The 18014-nt window shown below is 42.2% G+C and overlaps 1 protein-coding gene across 2 annotated transcripts in view; it reads left to right on the forward strand.

The window, feature by feature from the left end:
- Nucleotides 1-18014, forward strand: part of LOC122552954 (filamin-A-interacting protein 1-like) — a 245339-nt gene that overhangs the window by 18950 nt on the left and 208375 nt on the right. Inside the window, exon 2 of one of the 2 annotated variants that reach the window (XM_087991507.1) lies at nucleotides 10265-10503. The exons of the other annotated variant lie outside the window; for it this stretch is intronic. Within the exon in view, the coding sequence (XP_087847633.1) occupies nucleotides 10501-10503 (3 nt within the window). The 5' untranslated portion in view covers nucleotides 10265-10500. The remainder of the gene's footprint in view (nucleotides 1-10264; nucleotides 10504-18014) is intronic. 2 annotated transcript variants of the gene reach the window in all.

Here is an 18014-nt window from a genome sequence, read left to right on the forward strand (position 1 = left end):
TCGGCATCTCCAAATGTTGATTGACCAGGAGTTGTGGATTAGGGGAGGCAGGTGGGACAAGGAGTTAAGGCCACAATCTGATCATCTATAGAGTTATAGAGATGTACAGCACGGAAACAGACCCTTAGTAATCTTACTAAATGGTGAAGCAGGCTGAATGACCTACTCTTATTTCTTATGTCCTGTGGTTCTCATGCATCTGAAGACTTTTTCACTGTCACTTAGCTTTTCAGAGCAAAGTTCAATTGTTAATCACTGCGTTTGACTGGGGATAGTGTGAAGGTGATGCACAGTCTTAAAATTTCCTAACCTTTATGAAGCAGTGGAGTTCTTCACTTGTCAACTGGCCACCACTGTCACTCACCTCAGTGTCTGGAAAGTCATACTGACTGGATTGCACTTTCAAGTAGATCACCGAATCCCGACAGTGTGGAAGCAAGCTATTTGGCCCATTAAGACCACACTGACCCTTCAAAAGGCATCCCCCCTGACTCAACCTCAACCCTGTAGCCTTGCATTTCCCTGTAGCCCTGCATTTCCCATGGCTAATCTACATTGCCTGCACATCCCCGGTCACTATGGGCAATTTAGCATAGCCAATCCACCTTACCTGCACATCTTTGGACTGTGGGAGGAAACCAGAGTACCTGGAGGCAACCCATGCAGACACGGGGAGAATGTGTAAACTCCATGCAGTCGCCTGAGGATGAAATTGAACGCAGGTCCTTCACACTGTGAGGCAGCAGTGCTAACCACTGAGCCACCATGCCACCCCTAAGTATTCCATAATCTCACCAGTAGTCAGTTAGGCTAGCTCCTAGTGGTCAGAATAATCATCAATATTGACAAGATAATCAGTTCCTCTGAGAGGAATATACTTCTTCTGAACTGAAGAATGGTTCTGAAGATGCATCATATTCAACTTGGATCATTAACTCTGTTTTCTCCACAGATGTTGTGGGTGGCACGGTGGCACAGTGGTTACCACTGCTGCCTCACAGCGCCAGAGACCCAGGTTCAATTCCAGCCTCAGGCGACTGACTGTGTGGAGTTTGCACATTCTTCCCTTGTCTGCGTGGGTTTCCTCCAGGTGCTCCGGTTTCCTCCCACAGTCCAAAAATGTGCAGGTTAGGTGAATTGACCATGCTAAATTGCCCATAGTGTTAAGGGTAGGGGTAAATGTAGGGGAATGGGTCTGGGTGGGTTGCGCTTCGGCAGGTTGGTGTGGACTTGTTGGGCCGAAGGGCCTGTTTCCACATTCTAAGTAATCTAATCTAATCTAATCTAATCTAAAATTGTTTCCAAACCCATTGAGTTTCCCCAGCACTCTTGGTCTTTATTTGAGTTAAAGGCTCAGCATCAAGGGGCCCTGAACCTCCATGTTCCGTTCTTTCTGGTAGACTTTGTTGAGACCATCAGTATTGAATGTCCACACATTTCCACACACCTCTTTGAATTGCAACTTAATCTCTCGACATTACCCACAAACCCTGATCCTACAGCATAGTCATGCATTGTGCTTAAGTGTTCTCCCATTGAAGCCAGGGTAGTTGTGACCATTGATGACCACCAGTAATATGGTATACCCATTTCCTCCCATACTTCATCATCTCCCCCTTACACATTGAGTTTCCTTTCTTTCACAATTATTGTCCCTTCTGCATCCCAGAATATTGCCCCAATCCCCAGAATTAATTTCCTCAACTTCCATTGAACTATTAGAACTGACAATAGCTTACCTCTGATCAACTTGGAAGGAAGGTCCAATTGATGACAGAACAGACCCCTGACTGATTCCTGTGCAGCACCACATCTGACTTCCTGTGAATTCCCAGGCTAGTTGCACTGGACCTGCCAGACTGACCATAGCCCATTCCCTGGACCATAATGATATGGAACCATGTATCCTAAATGCCCACATGGCCAACTGACCATGTCCAAGTCCCTGAAATGATATCAGATGCTGCCATCATGGGAACCTCTGACTGATTACTTATTCCCTTGGCCTGATGGAGGACTACTCCACACAGACTTTGAGCTTAACCGTTTGGTTGAAGCATCATCCACAATGTTTGCCAAGTGTTTGCTGCTGACATGTGGTGCAGGTGTGAAATTGAGCATGATCCCATACAACACAGCACCCACCTGTTTGATTAAACACTGCAGATAACCATATGCAAGTTAGGTGAAAGAGCATAAAACTGGCAGGTGGAAGATAATGAGTGAAAATGTGAGTGTATGCATTTTGGCATGAAGAATAGAGGAACTTGAAGTTATTTAAATGGAGAAAGACTGCAGAAGGCTACAACACAGTGGGTACTGGAGTCCTTGTACATGAAACACAAAAAGCTAGTGTTCAAGTTCAGTTGGAAAAGGGAAAGGCAAATGGAATGTAGGTATTAATTTCAAAGGGAATGGAGTTTTAAAAGTGGTAGGTTTCGCTAAGATTAAACAAGCAATGATTTATACCAACCTATAATGCTGTGAACAGTTTTGATCCTCCAGACTAAGGAATTATACTGATATTTAATGCAGCGAACTTATTACGTGGTGTCAGAGTAAAGTTGAGATTGAGTGTTGAAGAGCTGTTAATCAGCTGCATTGAACAGGCCATACATTTGCTTGCCCTCTACTCTGAGCTTTGTTTCAGCTCATAGTTATCTGCTGGGTAGAGGAAATGCTTTAAGGACACTCTCAAAGTCTCTGTGAAGAAGTACAACATCTGCACCAACTCATGGCAATCTCTTGCCCAAAAATGTCCTTCTGGAGAAGAATCATCTGTGAAAGTGTTGACCATCCCTTGCATTTCTGACAGATCAAGATGGAGACCATAAGCACCTACCTGACTGCCCCACCTGACTGAATCCAGAATTGGATGTTCAGTCATCTCAGAATCTTTGACTTCAGGGTGGAGGATAATACCCTTAGTCTTGAGGGACTGTCTAGGAAAAGATAAAGAAGGCTAAAGGATGGATGCTTACAGCGAGTACCTCGAAGTGGAGGTCACACGACTCTGACAAAACAGGAGGCACATGAATTTCCGTTCATAAGAATGCTATTTAACATTTTAATTAATTATGTGAGTTTAAAGGAAGGTAGATTTCAAAAACAGCAATGTTTGTGACATTGTACATTGATTAATATCACGATCTGCTTCCACGGCATACTATCAGTGGATGTTAAGTGTGCAGCCATTAATTAATTTATTTTCCAATACGGCATTTACCTGCTTCATGCTAGAGGTAAACCATAATCATATGAAGATGCTGTTGTGGACTGGGTGGACAAAGTTAAAAATCACACAACAGCAGATTATAGTCCAACAGGTTTATTTGGAAGCACTACCTTTCTGAGCGCTGCTCCTTCATTTGGTGGTTGGAATTGTAAGGGAATTTGAAGCATTCATAAAATATTCATTACTGGGTCCCATTTTAACCCCCTTTACTCTTGTACTCTAACCGCATTGCAATAAAGTTTAGGTTATCATTTACTTTCTTGCAGAAACTGCAAGTTACACTCCTATGATTTATATGCAAGGACAAATTCCTCTGAATAGCAATACTTACTAGTCTCTACTAATTTATGTTATTTTAAACTTTCAGCATCTACAGTGTTTAGTTTTGCATTTATAACAATCCCATAGGTATGTTCCATAGAATCCCTATAATGTGAAAACATGCCATTCAGCCAAATGAGTCCACACCGACCCTCTGAACAGCATCCCGCCCAGACGTATCCCCCTGCATTTCCCACGGCTAACATGCCTAACCTATGCATCCCTGGCCAGTATGGGACAATTTAGCATGGCCAAAGAACCTAACTTACACAACTTTGGACTGTGGAAGGAAACCGAAGCACCCAGCAGAAACCCATGCAGACATGGGGAGAACATATAAACTCCACACAATCGCCCAAGGGTGGAATCAAACCTAGGCTCCTGGCTCTGTGAGGCAGCAGTGTTAACCACTGTGCCACCATGCTACCCACGTTTGATAAAATGCTGTGCTTTATCATTTTTCCTTGCAAAGTGAGTAATTTTCACTTCCCTGCAGTATACTCTAAACTCCACAACAGAGTCTAATCTCACCCCCATGGGACAGCCTTTTTTTGATGTTGGAGATTCCTGTCTTATCACTCTAAGATTTGGTGGGGTCAGTCCTCACTGATACCCTGCGGCTGAAAGTGGGAATTCTACTCCCAAGTCCCACCTCAGAGAGCTACTGACCCAGGAGGTGAATAGGTGAGGAGAGGAACACCTACATCTGGATAAGGGGCCTATGATGGAGGAGCCCACACCTTTCTTGTCCGACACGCAGATGGCATAATCTATCAGGCTTTCCCATGTCCCTGAATGCCTCCTGCCAGCAGCCAAAGAAGTGGCCATGAATAGGGCAGCAATTAGTCACTTACCTTAACAGGGGAGGGGTTGGGCTGGTCACCCTAGGCCTGTGCATAGGTCTCCTGTAGACAAGAGGTTGCCAGAAAGGATACCAGGATTCTCTCTGGGGGGACATTATGATTTTCCCTATAGGCTCCAGAAATCCATAGGATTTCAATTTCTTGCACATTTTCAATGTCACTGTCTATAACTGTCACTGTGTAAAAATAATTAGTATATTTGAACTCAGGATTTCTACTTGCTGTTCTGCTTCTTCACCTCAATCACAACCCAAGGGTATGTTTGTGTTTGTTCTACTTGAATGCTTTCACCATAAATCTTAATCTTTCTGTTTTGAATACCAAGTAGGTGGCTGGGTGAGTGGAGGGGAGTGTGGGGGCATGAAAATTGAATACAGAAGTTTTTTTTAATGATAAGCTTAGTGTGAAACCTAATTGTCAGCGGCTATCATCAAGTTCAACATCCTAAAATTCTGACCCTTTAGGTTGGTTTGTTGAATTAAGCAACAACAAGAAGAAACAACAGAATCTTCAGAACATAAAAAGTAATGCATTTAAACTGAGTTAAGTTGGTAACATGTTTCTAGAAAAAGCCTTAGTTCATCTTTGAAATCAGGCTTCAACCTATACATGTCTAAGGAATGTGAAATAATGATATTTTACATCTTTTACATTAGATTTTGATCTGTCATTGATGTTCAATAAGGTAAGCACTGTTGTTTATGAAATGGCACATTCTCTTATTTTCTAATTTGACCTGTTGAATTCCTGATAATGTTCAGCTACTGTCTAAGGCTATTTCTTTCACAATCCCTGCTAAGTATCATATACTTGGAAATAGCAGAATTTCTATGAAGCACTAATTTGATTTTTAATTAATCATGAACAATAGCCTATATTGATAGTCACAATCATGAACTAGAATTAACATTAGAATTAGATTTTATTGTCACCTGTACTCAAGCATAGGAATACATGAGTACAGTGAAAAATATACAATCTAACCTCCACTTATTTAGTGCAGGGGTTAACAACTTTCTCACCTGAACAACGGTTTTTAAGAAAGCTGATCTTAACAACTGTTGGGAGTTACAAGATGAAAGATCCATAAAGTGACAAATTGATAAGTGCCTCTGATTGAATGCATAACTTGCAGATTTAATTAGTAAAATGCAACTTTCGAATTTTTGTGTGAATACAACATGAAATTTAAAGAGAAAATGCTGAATATTGATTTTTTAAATTTTATTTACTATAAATTTGCTCATAAAGTCATAATTAAAATAAAATTTAACTTAAGATGGGTAGAATTAAGACAATATTTTGATAATTGATCCTGGTGATTTAGGCTTCTACTAGTACCTTCAGAATATTTTATCATCACAGCTTTATTAGAAACAATAATGGTCATAACCATAAAACCAGCTTCTTGAACATACCAGCTTATTGATACGAAGTTAGGTGGACAGGCAGGTAGTACTGAGGAAGTGGGGAGGCTACAGAAGGATCTCGACAGGTTGGGAGAGTGGTCCAGGAAATGGCTGATGGAATTTAACGTGAGCAAGTGCGAGGTCTTGCACTTTGGCAAAAAGAATAAAAGCATAGACTACTTTCTAAATGGTGAGAAAATTAATAAAGCCAAAGCACAAAGGGATCTGGGAGTGCTAGTCGAGGATTCTCTAAAGGTAAACATGCAGGTTGAGTCCGTGATTAAGAAAGCGAATGCAATGTTGTCTCTTATCTCAAGAGGGTTGGAATATAAAAGCAGAGATGTACTACTAAGACTTTATAAAGCTCTGGTTAGGCCCCATTTGGAGTACTGTGTCCAGTTTTGGTCCCCACACCTCAGGAAGGACATACTGGCACTGGAACGTGTCCAGCGGAGATTCACACGGATGATCCCTGGAATGACAGGTCTAACATATGAGGAACGACTGAGGATACTGGGATTGTATTCGTTGGAGTTTAGAAGATTAAGGGGAGACTTAATAGAGACGTACAAAATAATACATGGCTTGGAAAAGGTGGATGCTAGGAAATTGTTTCAGTTAAACGAGGAGACTAGGACCCGTGGACACAGCCTTAGAATTAGAGGGGGTCATTTCAGAACAGAAATGCGGAGACATTTCTTCAGCCAGAGAGTGGTGAGCCTGTGGAATTCATTGCCACGGAGTGCAGTGGAAGCCGGGACGCTAAATGTCTTCAAGGCCGAGATTGATAGATTCTTGTTGTCTCGAGGAATTAAGGGCTACGGGGAGAACGCTGGAAAGTGGAGCTGAAATGCGCATCAGCCATGATTGAATGGCGGAGTGGACTCGATGGGCCGAATGGCCTTACTTCCACTCCTATGTCTTATGGTCTTATGGTCTTATGGTCTTGAACCACAGGTATTATCTATACCTACTGAGTAACACTATCACTCAAACAATTTCATTTAAAGCATGATGATTATTTTGTTAATAATCACTTGAAAGAGTAAGATGCAGTAGAGTGGTTAGTGTTTCTTCCCTATAACAAAAAAAGACTCTTACTTATCTTCACATTTAGTTAGACTGATTCATGTTAACTTGATCAATAAATGAGATGCTTAAGAATTACATGTGACTCCAAATCTAATGTCTTTCATGTACTCAGGGCATCTCTATGTACCACATTGCAATTAATTATTTTCAAAGTTTGTAATTATTGCTGTTTGGATGCAGTTGCCAACTTAGACACAAAGTTGTGCCACCAAGCAATGAGATGAGTAACCAATTGATCCATTTTGCGGCCATTGTTCAAGAAAAACATTTTTCTCAGAACAGTTGAAGAATTACTCTTCTTCTTTCTTAATACAATACCATAGATGTTGTTATACCTTCCTCAACAGGCAGTCAGGCCTCAGTTTAATATCTCAAGTGAAGAAAGCCTCAGTTTAATATCACATGTATCTCCATCGATATAGGAATCCATTAGTACAGCATCGTTCGTGAATTTGTATGAGTACAATTCATTCATTATGTGCAAAGTTAAAAATCACACAACACCAGGTTATAGTCCAACAGGTTTAATTGGAAGCACTAGCTTTCGGAGCGCCGCTCCTTTATCAGGTGGTTAATTATGTGCAATAGCCAGTGTTATCTGATGGCCAAGATCCTGGCTGGTAATGAGATTGAGTCTGTGTTTTCTTGAGGATCTTCACCTTCCTTATAGATTTAGAACTTGTTGTTTTAAATAATTGACAAAGCATGGTTCTTGTGGCACAGTGGTCATGTCCCTACCCCTGAGCCAGAATGCCTGGTTTCAAGATATGTCATAATATCTGTGAAAACATTGATTAGAAAATGTCAACAAAGCATGTGGACTGTGCTGACCTACAGGCCTGGCTATTATTGTGAGTGGGTTATAGAGGGAAGAGAGTGCAACTAGGTGAAGTTTCAGACTGGGTACTCTCACTTGATTGATACACTTGGTTTCCAGTTGACCAGAGGCACTTCAGAGGAAGTTTCATTTAAGGTATTATAGACTTCAATGTAATTAGAATGTTTATTCCTAATTTAGAAGCAGCTTAATGTTAAAAATGATTTATTCTGTGAACTTACAGATCAATTCCCACCTCAGGCGACTGTGTGAAGTTTGCACATTCTCCCCGTGTCTGCGTGAATTTCCTCTGGGTGCTCCGGTTTCCTCCCACAGTCCAAAAATGTGCAGGTTAGGTGAATTGGCCATGCTAAAATGCCCGTAGTGTTATGTGAAGGGGTAAATGTAGGGGAATGGGTCTGGGTGGGTTGCGCTTTGGCGGGTTGGTGTGGACTTGTTGGGCCAAAGGGCCTGTTTCCACACTGTAAATAATCTAATCTAATCTAATCTAAACTAAATAGCTGAATAAAATGTAATATAAATAATCCAGTGTTATTTGTGGTTCTGTATTTACTGGATAATTTTCAAATCTGGCCTATTTATTACAGCTAATGGACTGCATGCGTAAATTCACTGGAAAGGTAAAAAAGTTCACAACTTAATAACATTTTTTTATTCTGTTTTTTACGACATTCAATGCACTGCAATGAAATGTTATTTATTTATTTATGTTTGTTCTTGAATTTTGTGCACATTAATGAGGTGTGAGCTGGGGAGAAAACAGGTTTTTTGCCAAGGATAAGTGGAGCACTTATAGACACTATAAACAGTAACTTTGAGATTGACTTTCACACAAATTAGGAATGGTTTTCATTTCTCAGCCATTGTAGGCAATTGACTGTTTTAAATGGAGGTGTTTTAGGCTGAGGATTATACTGAAAGACAGAAAAACATCAATTTGTGTTCTGCAATGAGAATTAATTCACTTGAAACTGACAGACAAGAGTTCCCCCACTGAACTGAGTTGACCATTTATACCACAGTTAATGTCTAATATGTCACAAACCACAGTCTCAACAGATAATACAATTCTTCTGGGGAAATTTGACTTTGTGCAATATTTTAAAATGAATGATAGTGAATTAACCATCTGTTTTACATCTGTCCCAATACTCAAATCAATTTTAACTGAAGCCAATGGAAGCAGAAATTGTGAAAATTGTAAAATGAGCTGTTGATCCTCAAAGCTCATTGTACACTATCAAAGTATAATCAATCCAATTTTCTTTTCATTCAAAGTATCAAATCTTTGAAAATGAAATGATCAGTAAAAAACTTGGGGAACAGTTCAAATGAGGGTAAATATGAATCCAGCAAGTGGCCTTGAATCAAGATTCAATTAATTCAATTTTCCAGCAATTCTCCTCTCGGTGTTAATCCTTCCAGATCCATAAGCAATATTCCCCAGCAGCTTTTTTCCTTCATGATTAACATGATACATTTGCACAGCTAATTACATTTACCATTCCCTATAAACATGGAAGACTGGAAGTTTGCCAGTTGGAGGGCTGTTGCTTTGTATTCCCTTCCTGACAGTCTGAGGTCTTTATGTCTCTTTAAACCAGAGAAACTTGAATCTCTTCGATTTCCTTAATGGAGGACATCTTCACTGCTGTAATAAGCAATTTCTTCTTAGTGGTATGTTGAATATTTGGACAATGGTCATCCTGTCTCAGTGGTGCTTCCTTGTCAAGTTTTGTTCACCACATCTTCAATCTGGGTCAGCAGATTTTTATTCTCAATCAGTCAGTGGATTTCTGCTGAAGCATGTAATTTTTTTTTACTTGCACTACTTGAGTGGTTTGGACTCTCATTTGCCTCCAGTAATCTCAGTATTGGTGAAACTAGCACGTTCACAGTCTCACGGTGTTGTACTCTGAGTTACCTCAGTTCCAAACTTTTAATTTGGCTCTGGTGTAGAATGTTATTCATGGCTATCTCACTGTTTGGTTTGCCTTGTAAACCTTGCTGACTCTTGCAGTCTGAGTTTTCTTCACAGTTAATGGAAATGGAAAACATTTGCACCAATTTAGTACAGACACTGGTTCCCATCTCATTGATCATACAAAACAAATTCTTTTGTGCTAACAGAACTAACTTCATTCAATTGTTTTCTATTAAGGTTTTTATTAGGCTTTTTCATTCATTCATGAGATGTCTTTGGCTGGGTCAGCATTCAACGCCCATTCCTAGTTGCCCGAGAAGATGGTGGTGTGCTGCCTTCTTGAACCGCAGTCCAGGTAGACCCACAATAGCATTAGAGAGGGAGTTTTAGGACTTTAACTCAGCAATAATGAAGGAATGGCAATATAGTTCCAACTCAGGGTGATGAGTGGCTTGGAGGGGGACTCGCAGATGACAGTGTTCCCATATATCTGCTGCTCTTGCCCTTGTAGATGGATGTGATTGCATGTTTGGCAGATGTTGACTAAGAAGCTTTGATGACTTTCTGTATTGTTTCTTACAGATGGTACACACAGCATCAGCGGGTGGGAACAAGTGAATGTGGATGTGGCTTCAAACAAGCAGGCTGCTTTGTCCTGGAATGTGTTAAGCTTCTTGAGTATTAGAGCTACACTCATCCAGACAAGTGATCTTGACTTGTGTTGTGTAATTGGTGGACAAGCCTTGGGATGTCAGGAGGTGAATTAATCACTGCAGGATTCCTAGCTTAAGATTTGCTCTTGAAGCTACAGTATTTATATGGTGAGTCCAGTTCACTTTCTGACCAGGATGTTGACAATGGGGGAATTCAATGATAGTAACAACATTGAATATCAAAGGGCAATGGTTAGGTTACCTCTTGTTACCTCTTGTTAGCAATGGCCCTGTCTGGCATTTTGTGTGGTGCAAATGTTACTTGTCACTCGTCAGTCCAAGCCTGGATATTGTCTAATTGTAAGCTGCTTTGTCCTGGGTGGCATGGAGCTGCTTGCTTTTCTTCAAAGTATAGAGGCCTTGGGATGAGTTGGGGGATATGATTTGGTAGCCAAAACCTGGATATTGTTCATATCTTTCTTTATTTGGACATGGACTGCTTTATCATTGAAAAATCATGAATAGTGCTGAACGTTGGGCAATCATCAGTGAACATCCCTACTTTTGACCTTATGATGGAGGGAAAGTCATTGATGAAGCAGTTGAAGACGGGTGTGACTGGGACACTACCCTGAGGAACTCCTACAGAGATGTCTTAGGGTGGAGATGAATGACCTCCAACAACCACAACTATCTTTCTATGAGTCAGATATGATACCGATCAATGGAAAGTTTCCCCCCCGATTCCCATTGACTCCAGTTTTTCTTGGGTTTCTTGATACTACACTCGATCACATGCGACCATAATGCACGGGCTGCTACTGTCACCTCACATTTGGAGTTGAACTGTTTCATCCAGCACATCCTTGAACCAAAGCTGTAATGAGGTCAGGAGCTGAGTGACCCTGGCAGAATGAAACTAAACATCACTGATCAGGTTATTGTTGAACAGGTGCTGCTTGATAGTACTGCTGATGACATTTTCCATCACTTTACTGATGATTGAGAGTAGACTGGTGGGAAAGAAATTGACCAGGTTGGATTTGCCCTGGTTTTTGTGTACAGAACATACCTGATAATCTTTTCACATTGTTTGGTAGAGTTAGTGTTGCGGCTAAACTGGCACAAATTGATTAAGGGTGCAGTTAGTTCTGGAGCACATGCCTTTAGCATAAGTGTGGAGTGAATCGAATTGGGTGAAGACTGGCATCTGCAATGCTACTTGGGACCTCTGGAGGATGCTGAGATGGATCATCCATTCTGTATTTCTGGCTGAAGATTGTTGCAAATGTTTGAGCCTTATCTTTTGCACTGTGCTGGGTTCTCCCATCATTGATTAAGGAGATACTTGTGGAACCTTCTCTTCCATTGATTTGTTTATTTGTCCATCACCATTCACAGCTGGATGTAGCAGAATTACGGAGCTTAGATTTGATCTGTTGGCTCTGGCATCGCTAAACTCTGACTATCACTTGCTGCTTATGCTGTTTGGCATGCAAATAGTCCTATTATGTAGATTCACCAGGTTGACACCTCATTTTCTGGTATGCCTGGTGTTGCTCCTGGCATGTCCTCTTGCACTCGCCATTGAACCAGGGGTGATCCCCTGGCTTAGACAATAGACAATAGGTGCAGGAGTAGACCATTCTGCCCTTCGAGCCACCATCACCATTCATTATGATCATGGCTGATCATCCTCAATCAGTATCCTGTTCCTGCCTTATCCCCATAACCCTTGATTCCACTATCCTTAAGAGCTCTATCCAACTCTTTCTTGAAAGTATCCAGAGACTTGGCCTCCACAGCCTTCTGGGACAGAGCATTCCATACACCCACCACTCTCTGGGTGAAGAAGTTTCTCTTCAACTCTGTTCTAAGTGGCCTGTGGTTCAGGCCACTTAGAACAGAGTGGCCTGAACCACATTTTTAAACTGTGTCCTCTGGTTCGGGACTCACCCATCAGCGGAAACATGTTTCCTGCCTCCAGAGTGTCCAATCCTTTAATAATCTTATATGTCTCAATCAGATCCCCTCTCAGCCTTCTAAACTCAAGCATATACAAGCCCAGTCGCTGCAATCTTTCAGCATAAGATAGTCCCGCCATTCCGGGAATTGACCTCGTGAACCTACGCTGCACTCCCTCAATAGCCAGAATGTCGTTCCTCAAATTTGGAGACCAAAACTGTGCACACTATTCCAGGTGTGGTCTCACCAGGGCCCTGTACAACTGCAGAAGGACCTCTTTGCTTCTATATTCAATTCTTCTTCTTATGAAGGCCAGCATGCTATTAGCTTTCTTCACTGCCTGCTGTACCTGCATGCTTGTTTTCATTGACTGATGTACAAGAACACCTAGATCTCATTGTACTGTCCCTTTACCCAACTTGACTCCATTTAGGTAGTAATCTGCCTTCCTGTTCTTGCCACCAAAGTGGATAACCACACATTTATCCACATTAAACTGCATCTGCCATGCATCCGTCCACTCACTTAGCCTGTCCAGGTAACCCTGTATTCTCCTAACATCCTCCTCACATTTCACCATGCCACCCAGCTTTGTGTCATCAGCAAATTTGCTAATATTACTTTTAATACTTTCATCTATATCATTAATGTACATTGTAAAAAGCTGCGGTCCCACCACTGGTCATCGCCTGCCATTCCGAAAGGGAGCCGTTTATCACTACCCTTTGTTTCCTGTCAGCCAACCAATTTTCAATCCATGTCAGTATTTTGCCCCTAATACCATGTGCCCTAATTTTGCTCACTAACCTCCTATGTGGGATTTTATCAAAGGCTTTTTGGAAATCCAGGTATACTACATCCACTGGATCTCCCTTGTCCATCTTCAGAGTTACATACCCAAAAAATTCCAGAAGATTAGTCAAGCATGATTTCCCCTTCATAAATCCATGCTGACTCTGACCTATCCTCTTACTGCTATCCAGATGTGTCGTAATTTTGTCCTTTATAATTGACTCCAACATTTGTCCCACCACTGAGGTCAGACTAACTGGTCTATAATTCTGTTTTCTCTCTCCCTCCTTTCTTAAAAAGTGGGACAACATTAGCCACGCTCCAATCCATAGGAACTGATCCTGAATCTATAGAACATTGGAAAATGATCACCAATGCATCCACGATTTCTAGAGCCACCTCCTTTAGTACCCTGGGATGTAGACCATCATGTCCTGGGGACGTATCAGCCTTCAGACATAACAGTCTCTCCAACACCATTTCCTGCCAAATATAAATTCCCTTCAGTTCAGGTCCTTCAGCCAATATTACATCTGGGAGATTGCTCGTGTCTTCCCCAGTGAAGACAGATCTAAAGTACCAATTTAACTCTTTTGCCATTTCTTTGTTCCCTGTAACAAATTCACCCGTTTCTGTATTCAAGGGCCCAATTTTGGTCTTAACCATTTTTTTTTCTTTTCACATACTTAAAAAAACCTTTACTATCCTCCTTTATATTTTTGGCCAGTTTACCTTCGTACCTTATTTTTTCTTTGCGTATTTCCTTTTTAGTTATCCTCTGTTGTTCTTTAAAAGCTTCCCAGTCCACCGATTTCCCACTCATTTTTGCTATGTTATACTTTTTCCCTTTTGTCTTTATATGGTCCTTAACTTCCCTCGTCAGCCACAGCCCACCCTGCCTCCCCTTAGGATCTTTCTTCCTTTTTGGAATGAACTGATCCTGCATCTTCTGCATTATACCCAGAAATATCTGCCATTGTTCCTCCACTGCCATCCCTGCTAGGGTATTGCACCATTGAACTTTGTCCAGCTCCTCCCTCATAGCTCCATAGTTCCCTTTATTCAACTGAAATATTGTCACTACCGATTCTACCCTCTCCCTTTCAAACTGCAGATTAAAGCTTATTGTATTGTGGTTACTACCTCCTAATGGCTCCTTTACTTTGAGGTCCCTGGTCAAATCTGGTTCGTTGCACAACACCAGATCAGAATTGCTTTCTTCTTGGTAGGCTCCAGCACAAGCTGTTCTCAGAATCCATTTTGGAGGCACTCCACAAACTTCCTTCCTTGGGGTCCAGTACCACCCTGATTCTCCCAGTCTACCTGCATGTTGAAATCCCCCATAACAGCTGTAGTAATATCTTTGCTACAGGCCAATTTCAGCTCCTTATTCATCTTACACACTACATCCAGGCTACTGTTTGGGGGCCTGTAGATAACTCCCATTAGGGTCTTTCTACCCTTAGAATTTCTCAGCTCTATCCATACTGATTCTACATCCCCTGATTCTAGGTCCCCCCGCGCAAGGGACTGAATATCATTCCTTACCAACAGGGCCACCCCACCCCCTCTGCCAGTCAGTCTGTCCTTATGATAGCATGTATAGCCTTGAATATTTATTTCCCAGGCCCTGTCCACTTAAGCCATGTCTCAGTTATCCCCACAACATCGTAACTTCCAATTTCCAAATGAGCCTCAAGCTCATCCACCTTATTTCTAATGCTTCGTGCACTCATATATAATATTTTTAATTTGTTACTCCCCTCACCCTTCCTATCAATCCCTATTTCACTTGACCTTACGGCATGATCCTTTTTTGAGTTTTCGGCTCCATTGATTCCCTTGTCTTTCTTGACTTCTCTTGTTCTAACTTTTCCTTTAACTTCCTTCTTAAACTTCCAGTTTGTCCCCTCCCCCCCCACTATTTAGTTTAAATGCAGCTGTGTTGCAGTGGCAAACCTACCTGCCAGAATGCTGTCCCCCACCTATTAAAGTGCAACCTGCCCCGCTTGTATAATTTATCCTTACCGCTAAGCATACCCCAGTGATCCAAGAATTTAAATTCTTGCTTCCTGTACCAGTTCCCCAGCCACACATTCAAGTCCATTATCCTCTCCAACCTGAGGAGCTGGAAGCAAACCGGAGGTAACCATCCTGGATGTCCTGCTTTTCAGCCTTCTTCCGAATTCTCCGAAGTCCCGCTGTAGAATGCCCATCCTCTTTTTCCCGATGTCATTTGTGCCAACATGCACCACCACGTCTGGCTCTTCACCTTTGCACTTGAGGATTTCCTGCACTCTTTCCTGTACTATGCCAAACCATGAAATTGCAGATTGTGTTGCACAAGTCTGCTGCTGCTGCTGATGGCCCACAGCACTTCATGGATGCCCAGTCTTGAGTTCCTACATCAGTTTGCAGTCTATTCCATTTAACATGGTGATAGTTACGCTCAATATGATGGGAAGACAGAACTGTGTCTCCACAAAGAACGTGCTGTAGTCACTCACACCGATACTCTCATGGACTGATGCATATGCAGCAGGTAGATTGGTGAGGATGAAGTCAAGTATGTTTTCCCTCTATTTTGTTCCCTCACAGTCTTCTTCAAATCCAGTCTAGGACCCTTCTCCTTTAGGACCTGACCAGTTGGATCAATAGTGGGGATGTTGAGCCACTCTTGGTGAGGGGCACTGATATCCCCTACCCTGCACCCTTCCCACACTCAATGCTTCCTCCAAGTGCTGTTCAATATGAAGGAATACTGAATCATTAGCTGAATGGGAGGCAATTATGTAATAATCAGCAGGGAGTTTCCATGTTCAAGTTTGACCTAATGCCCAGGGGACTTCACAAAGTCGCAAGGCACCATCATTCTGCCACCTCTTATGTGTCTGACCTGCCAATGAGACAAGATATACCCAGGAATGGTGATGATGTTGCCTGGGACACTGTGAAATGTATCATTCCATGAGTACAGGTAAAACAATCTGATGTTTGACTCGCCTGTGTTTAGGCCCTTAAAGGACATTACATTAGAGAACAACATGGGTTTTTATAACAATGGATTTATGGTCATCATTTGATTTTTTAATTCCAGATTTTTATTGAATTCAAATTTTGCCATTTGTTATGGTGGGATTTGAACCCATATCCCCACAAATTTGTCTGGATCTCTGGATTACATGGCCAGTGACAATACAACTTTATAGTCTCTTCCTACTTGGTTTTTACTGGTGATTCCTACTTTTTGTGACCTTCGTAAAGACCCCCTTTTCTTTACTAAATTTTTTTCCTCCTCAGTTTAAATAAATTATTCCTGTCTTTATTGAAGCTCTTATGAAACATTTCCTGCAATTTCTGTGATTGTAACATAGATTTCTAAACTTTCTATTCTCTTTAGAGTAAGCCTGCATAGAATTTTAATCTGCAAAATGTTATCACTTTAATTGTTGGCTTCACGAGTTTGTGACCTTCATTCAGTATTTCTTATGAGGCTCTTTACTTCTCTTTTAGTGGTGTGCGTCATGGTGTCTGCTTGTTGTGGTGGCAACGCTTGATTTGAGCAGCAGATAACTTTTGAACTTCTTGCTTTTCCTGCCCGGAATAATGTGCTTCTTTCAGGTTTCCCCTTGCCTACCAAGACCTTTTAATTTTACTAACAAAGCCTCCAATGACTGTTCACTCACCAGCTGAACTGTGATTCGGAATTACACCTCGCACCACAACCACCTCACAATGCACCGTGCATCTGCTTTGGGGTTACTAATTCCCTTTCTCCAACGAGTTGTTATTTTTCCTGTCGCAGTTCATTTCTTACCAAGTCAGAAACCATTCTGAGGGCTGCTACAAGAGTTTCTTCTGTTCAGTTTTTAAAGCTTTAACTCTTGCCTGCTGCTGTGTTGTATGAGCTGGCAACTTAAAGTTAATGATTAGATTAGATTCCCTACAGTGTGGAAACAGGCCCTTCAGCCCAACAAGTCCACACCGACCCTCTGAAGAGTAACCCACCCAGACCCATTTCCCTCTGACTAATGCACCTAACACCAAGGGCAATTTAGCATGGCCAATTCACCTGACCTGCACATCTTTGGACGGTGGGAGGAAACTAGAGCACCCAGAGGAAACCCACACAGAGAGAATGTGCACACAGACAGTCACCCGAGGCTGGAATCAAACCTGGGACCCTAGTGCTGTGAGGCAGCAATGCTAACTAACCACTGTGCCGCCCCACTTCACCACCCTGTCCCTGCCACCCCCTTTATCTTCATTAAATCTGAAGATAACACACCTCTGCTCACCATGAGTTAAATCAAATCCACACTGCTGCTTACCATGTATTATAGTAGACAGACAGACAGAAGTCGACATTTCGGGTATAACCCTTCTTAAGGTGTGGGTGTAGGGGGGGCTGCAGATCAAGGGGGTGTCAGGGGCAGGATGGTGAACAGGGGATAGATGAAGACAGGTAGAGGGTGCGACCTGGTTGGTCAATGGGAGGGATGGGTCTGATGGGTGGCAGGGAGGAATGGAAGGGAGCGGGAGGGTGAGGGACTGGGAAAGGAGTCGGGTGATGGGAAGGGAGGTTATTTGAAATTGGAGAACTCAGTGTTGAGTCCTGCAGACTGTAGGCTGCCCAGGCTGAAGATGAGGTGTTGTTCCTCCAATTTGCAGTTTGATTTGTTGTGGCAATGGAGGAAACCATCCCCCGACTCCTTTCCCAGCCTCTCCCCCTCCCTTCCACTGCTCCCTGCCACCAACCGGTTTCATTCCTCCTATTGACCAACCAGGTCATACCTTCTACCTATCTTCACCTATCCCCACCACCACCCTGCCCCCGCCACCCCTTTTATCTGCAGCTCCCCCTACACCCACCCCCAGGCCTGAAGAAGGGTTACCCTTGAAATATCAACTTTACCAACTCC

This window comes from Chiloscyllium plagiosum, unplaced genomic scaffold (assembly GCF_037043375.1).
Source record: "Chiloscyllium plagiosum isolate Xiang-an unplaced genomic scaffold, Cpla_swu_hap1 HiC_scaffold_10, whole genome shotgun sequence".
Lineage (NCBI taxonomy): Eukaryota > Metazoa > Chordata > Chondrichthyes > Orectolobiformes > Hemiscylliidae > Chiloscyllium > Chiloscyllium plagiosum.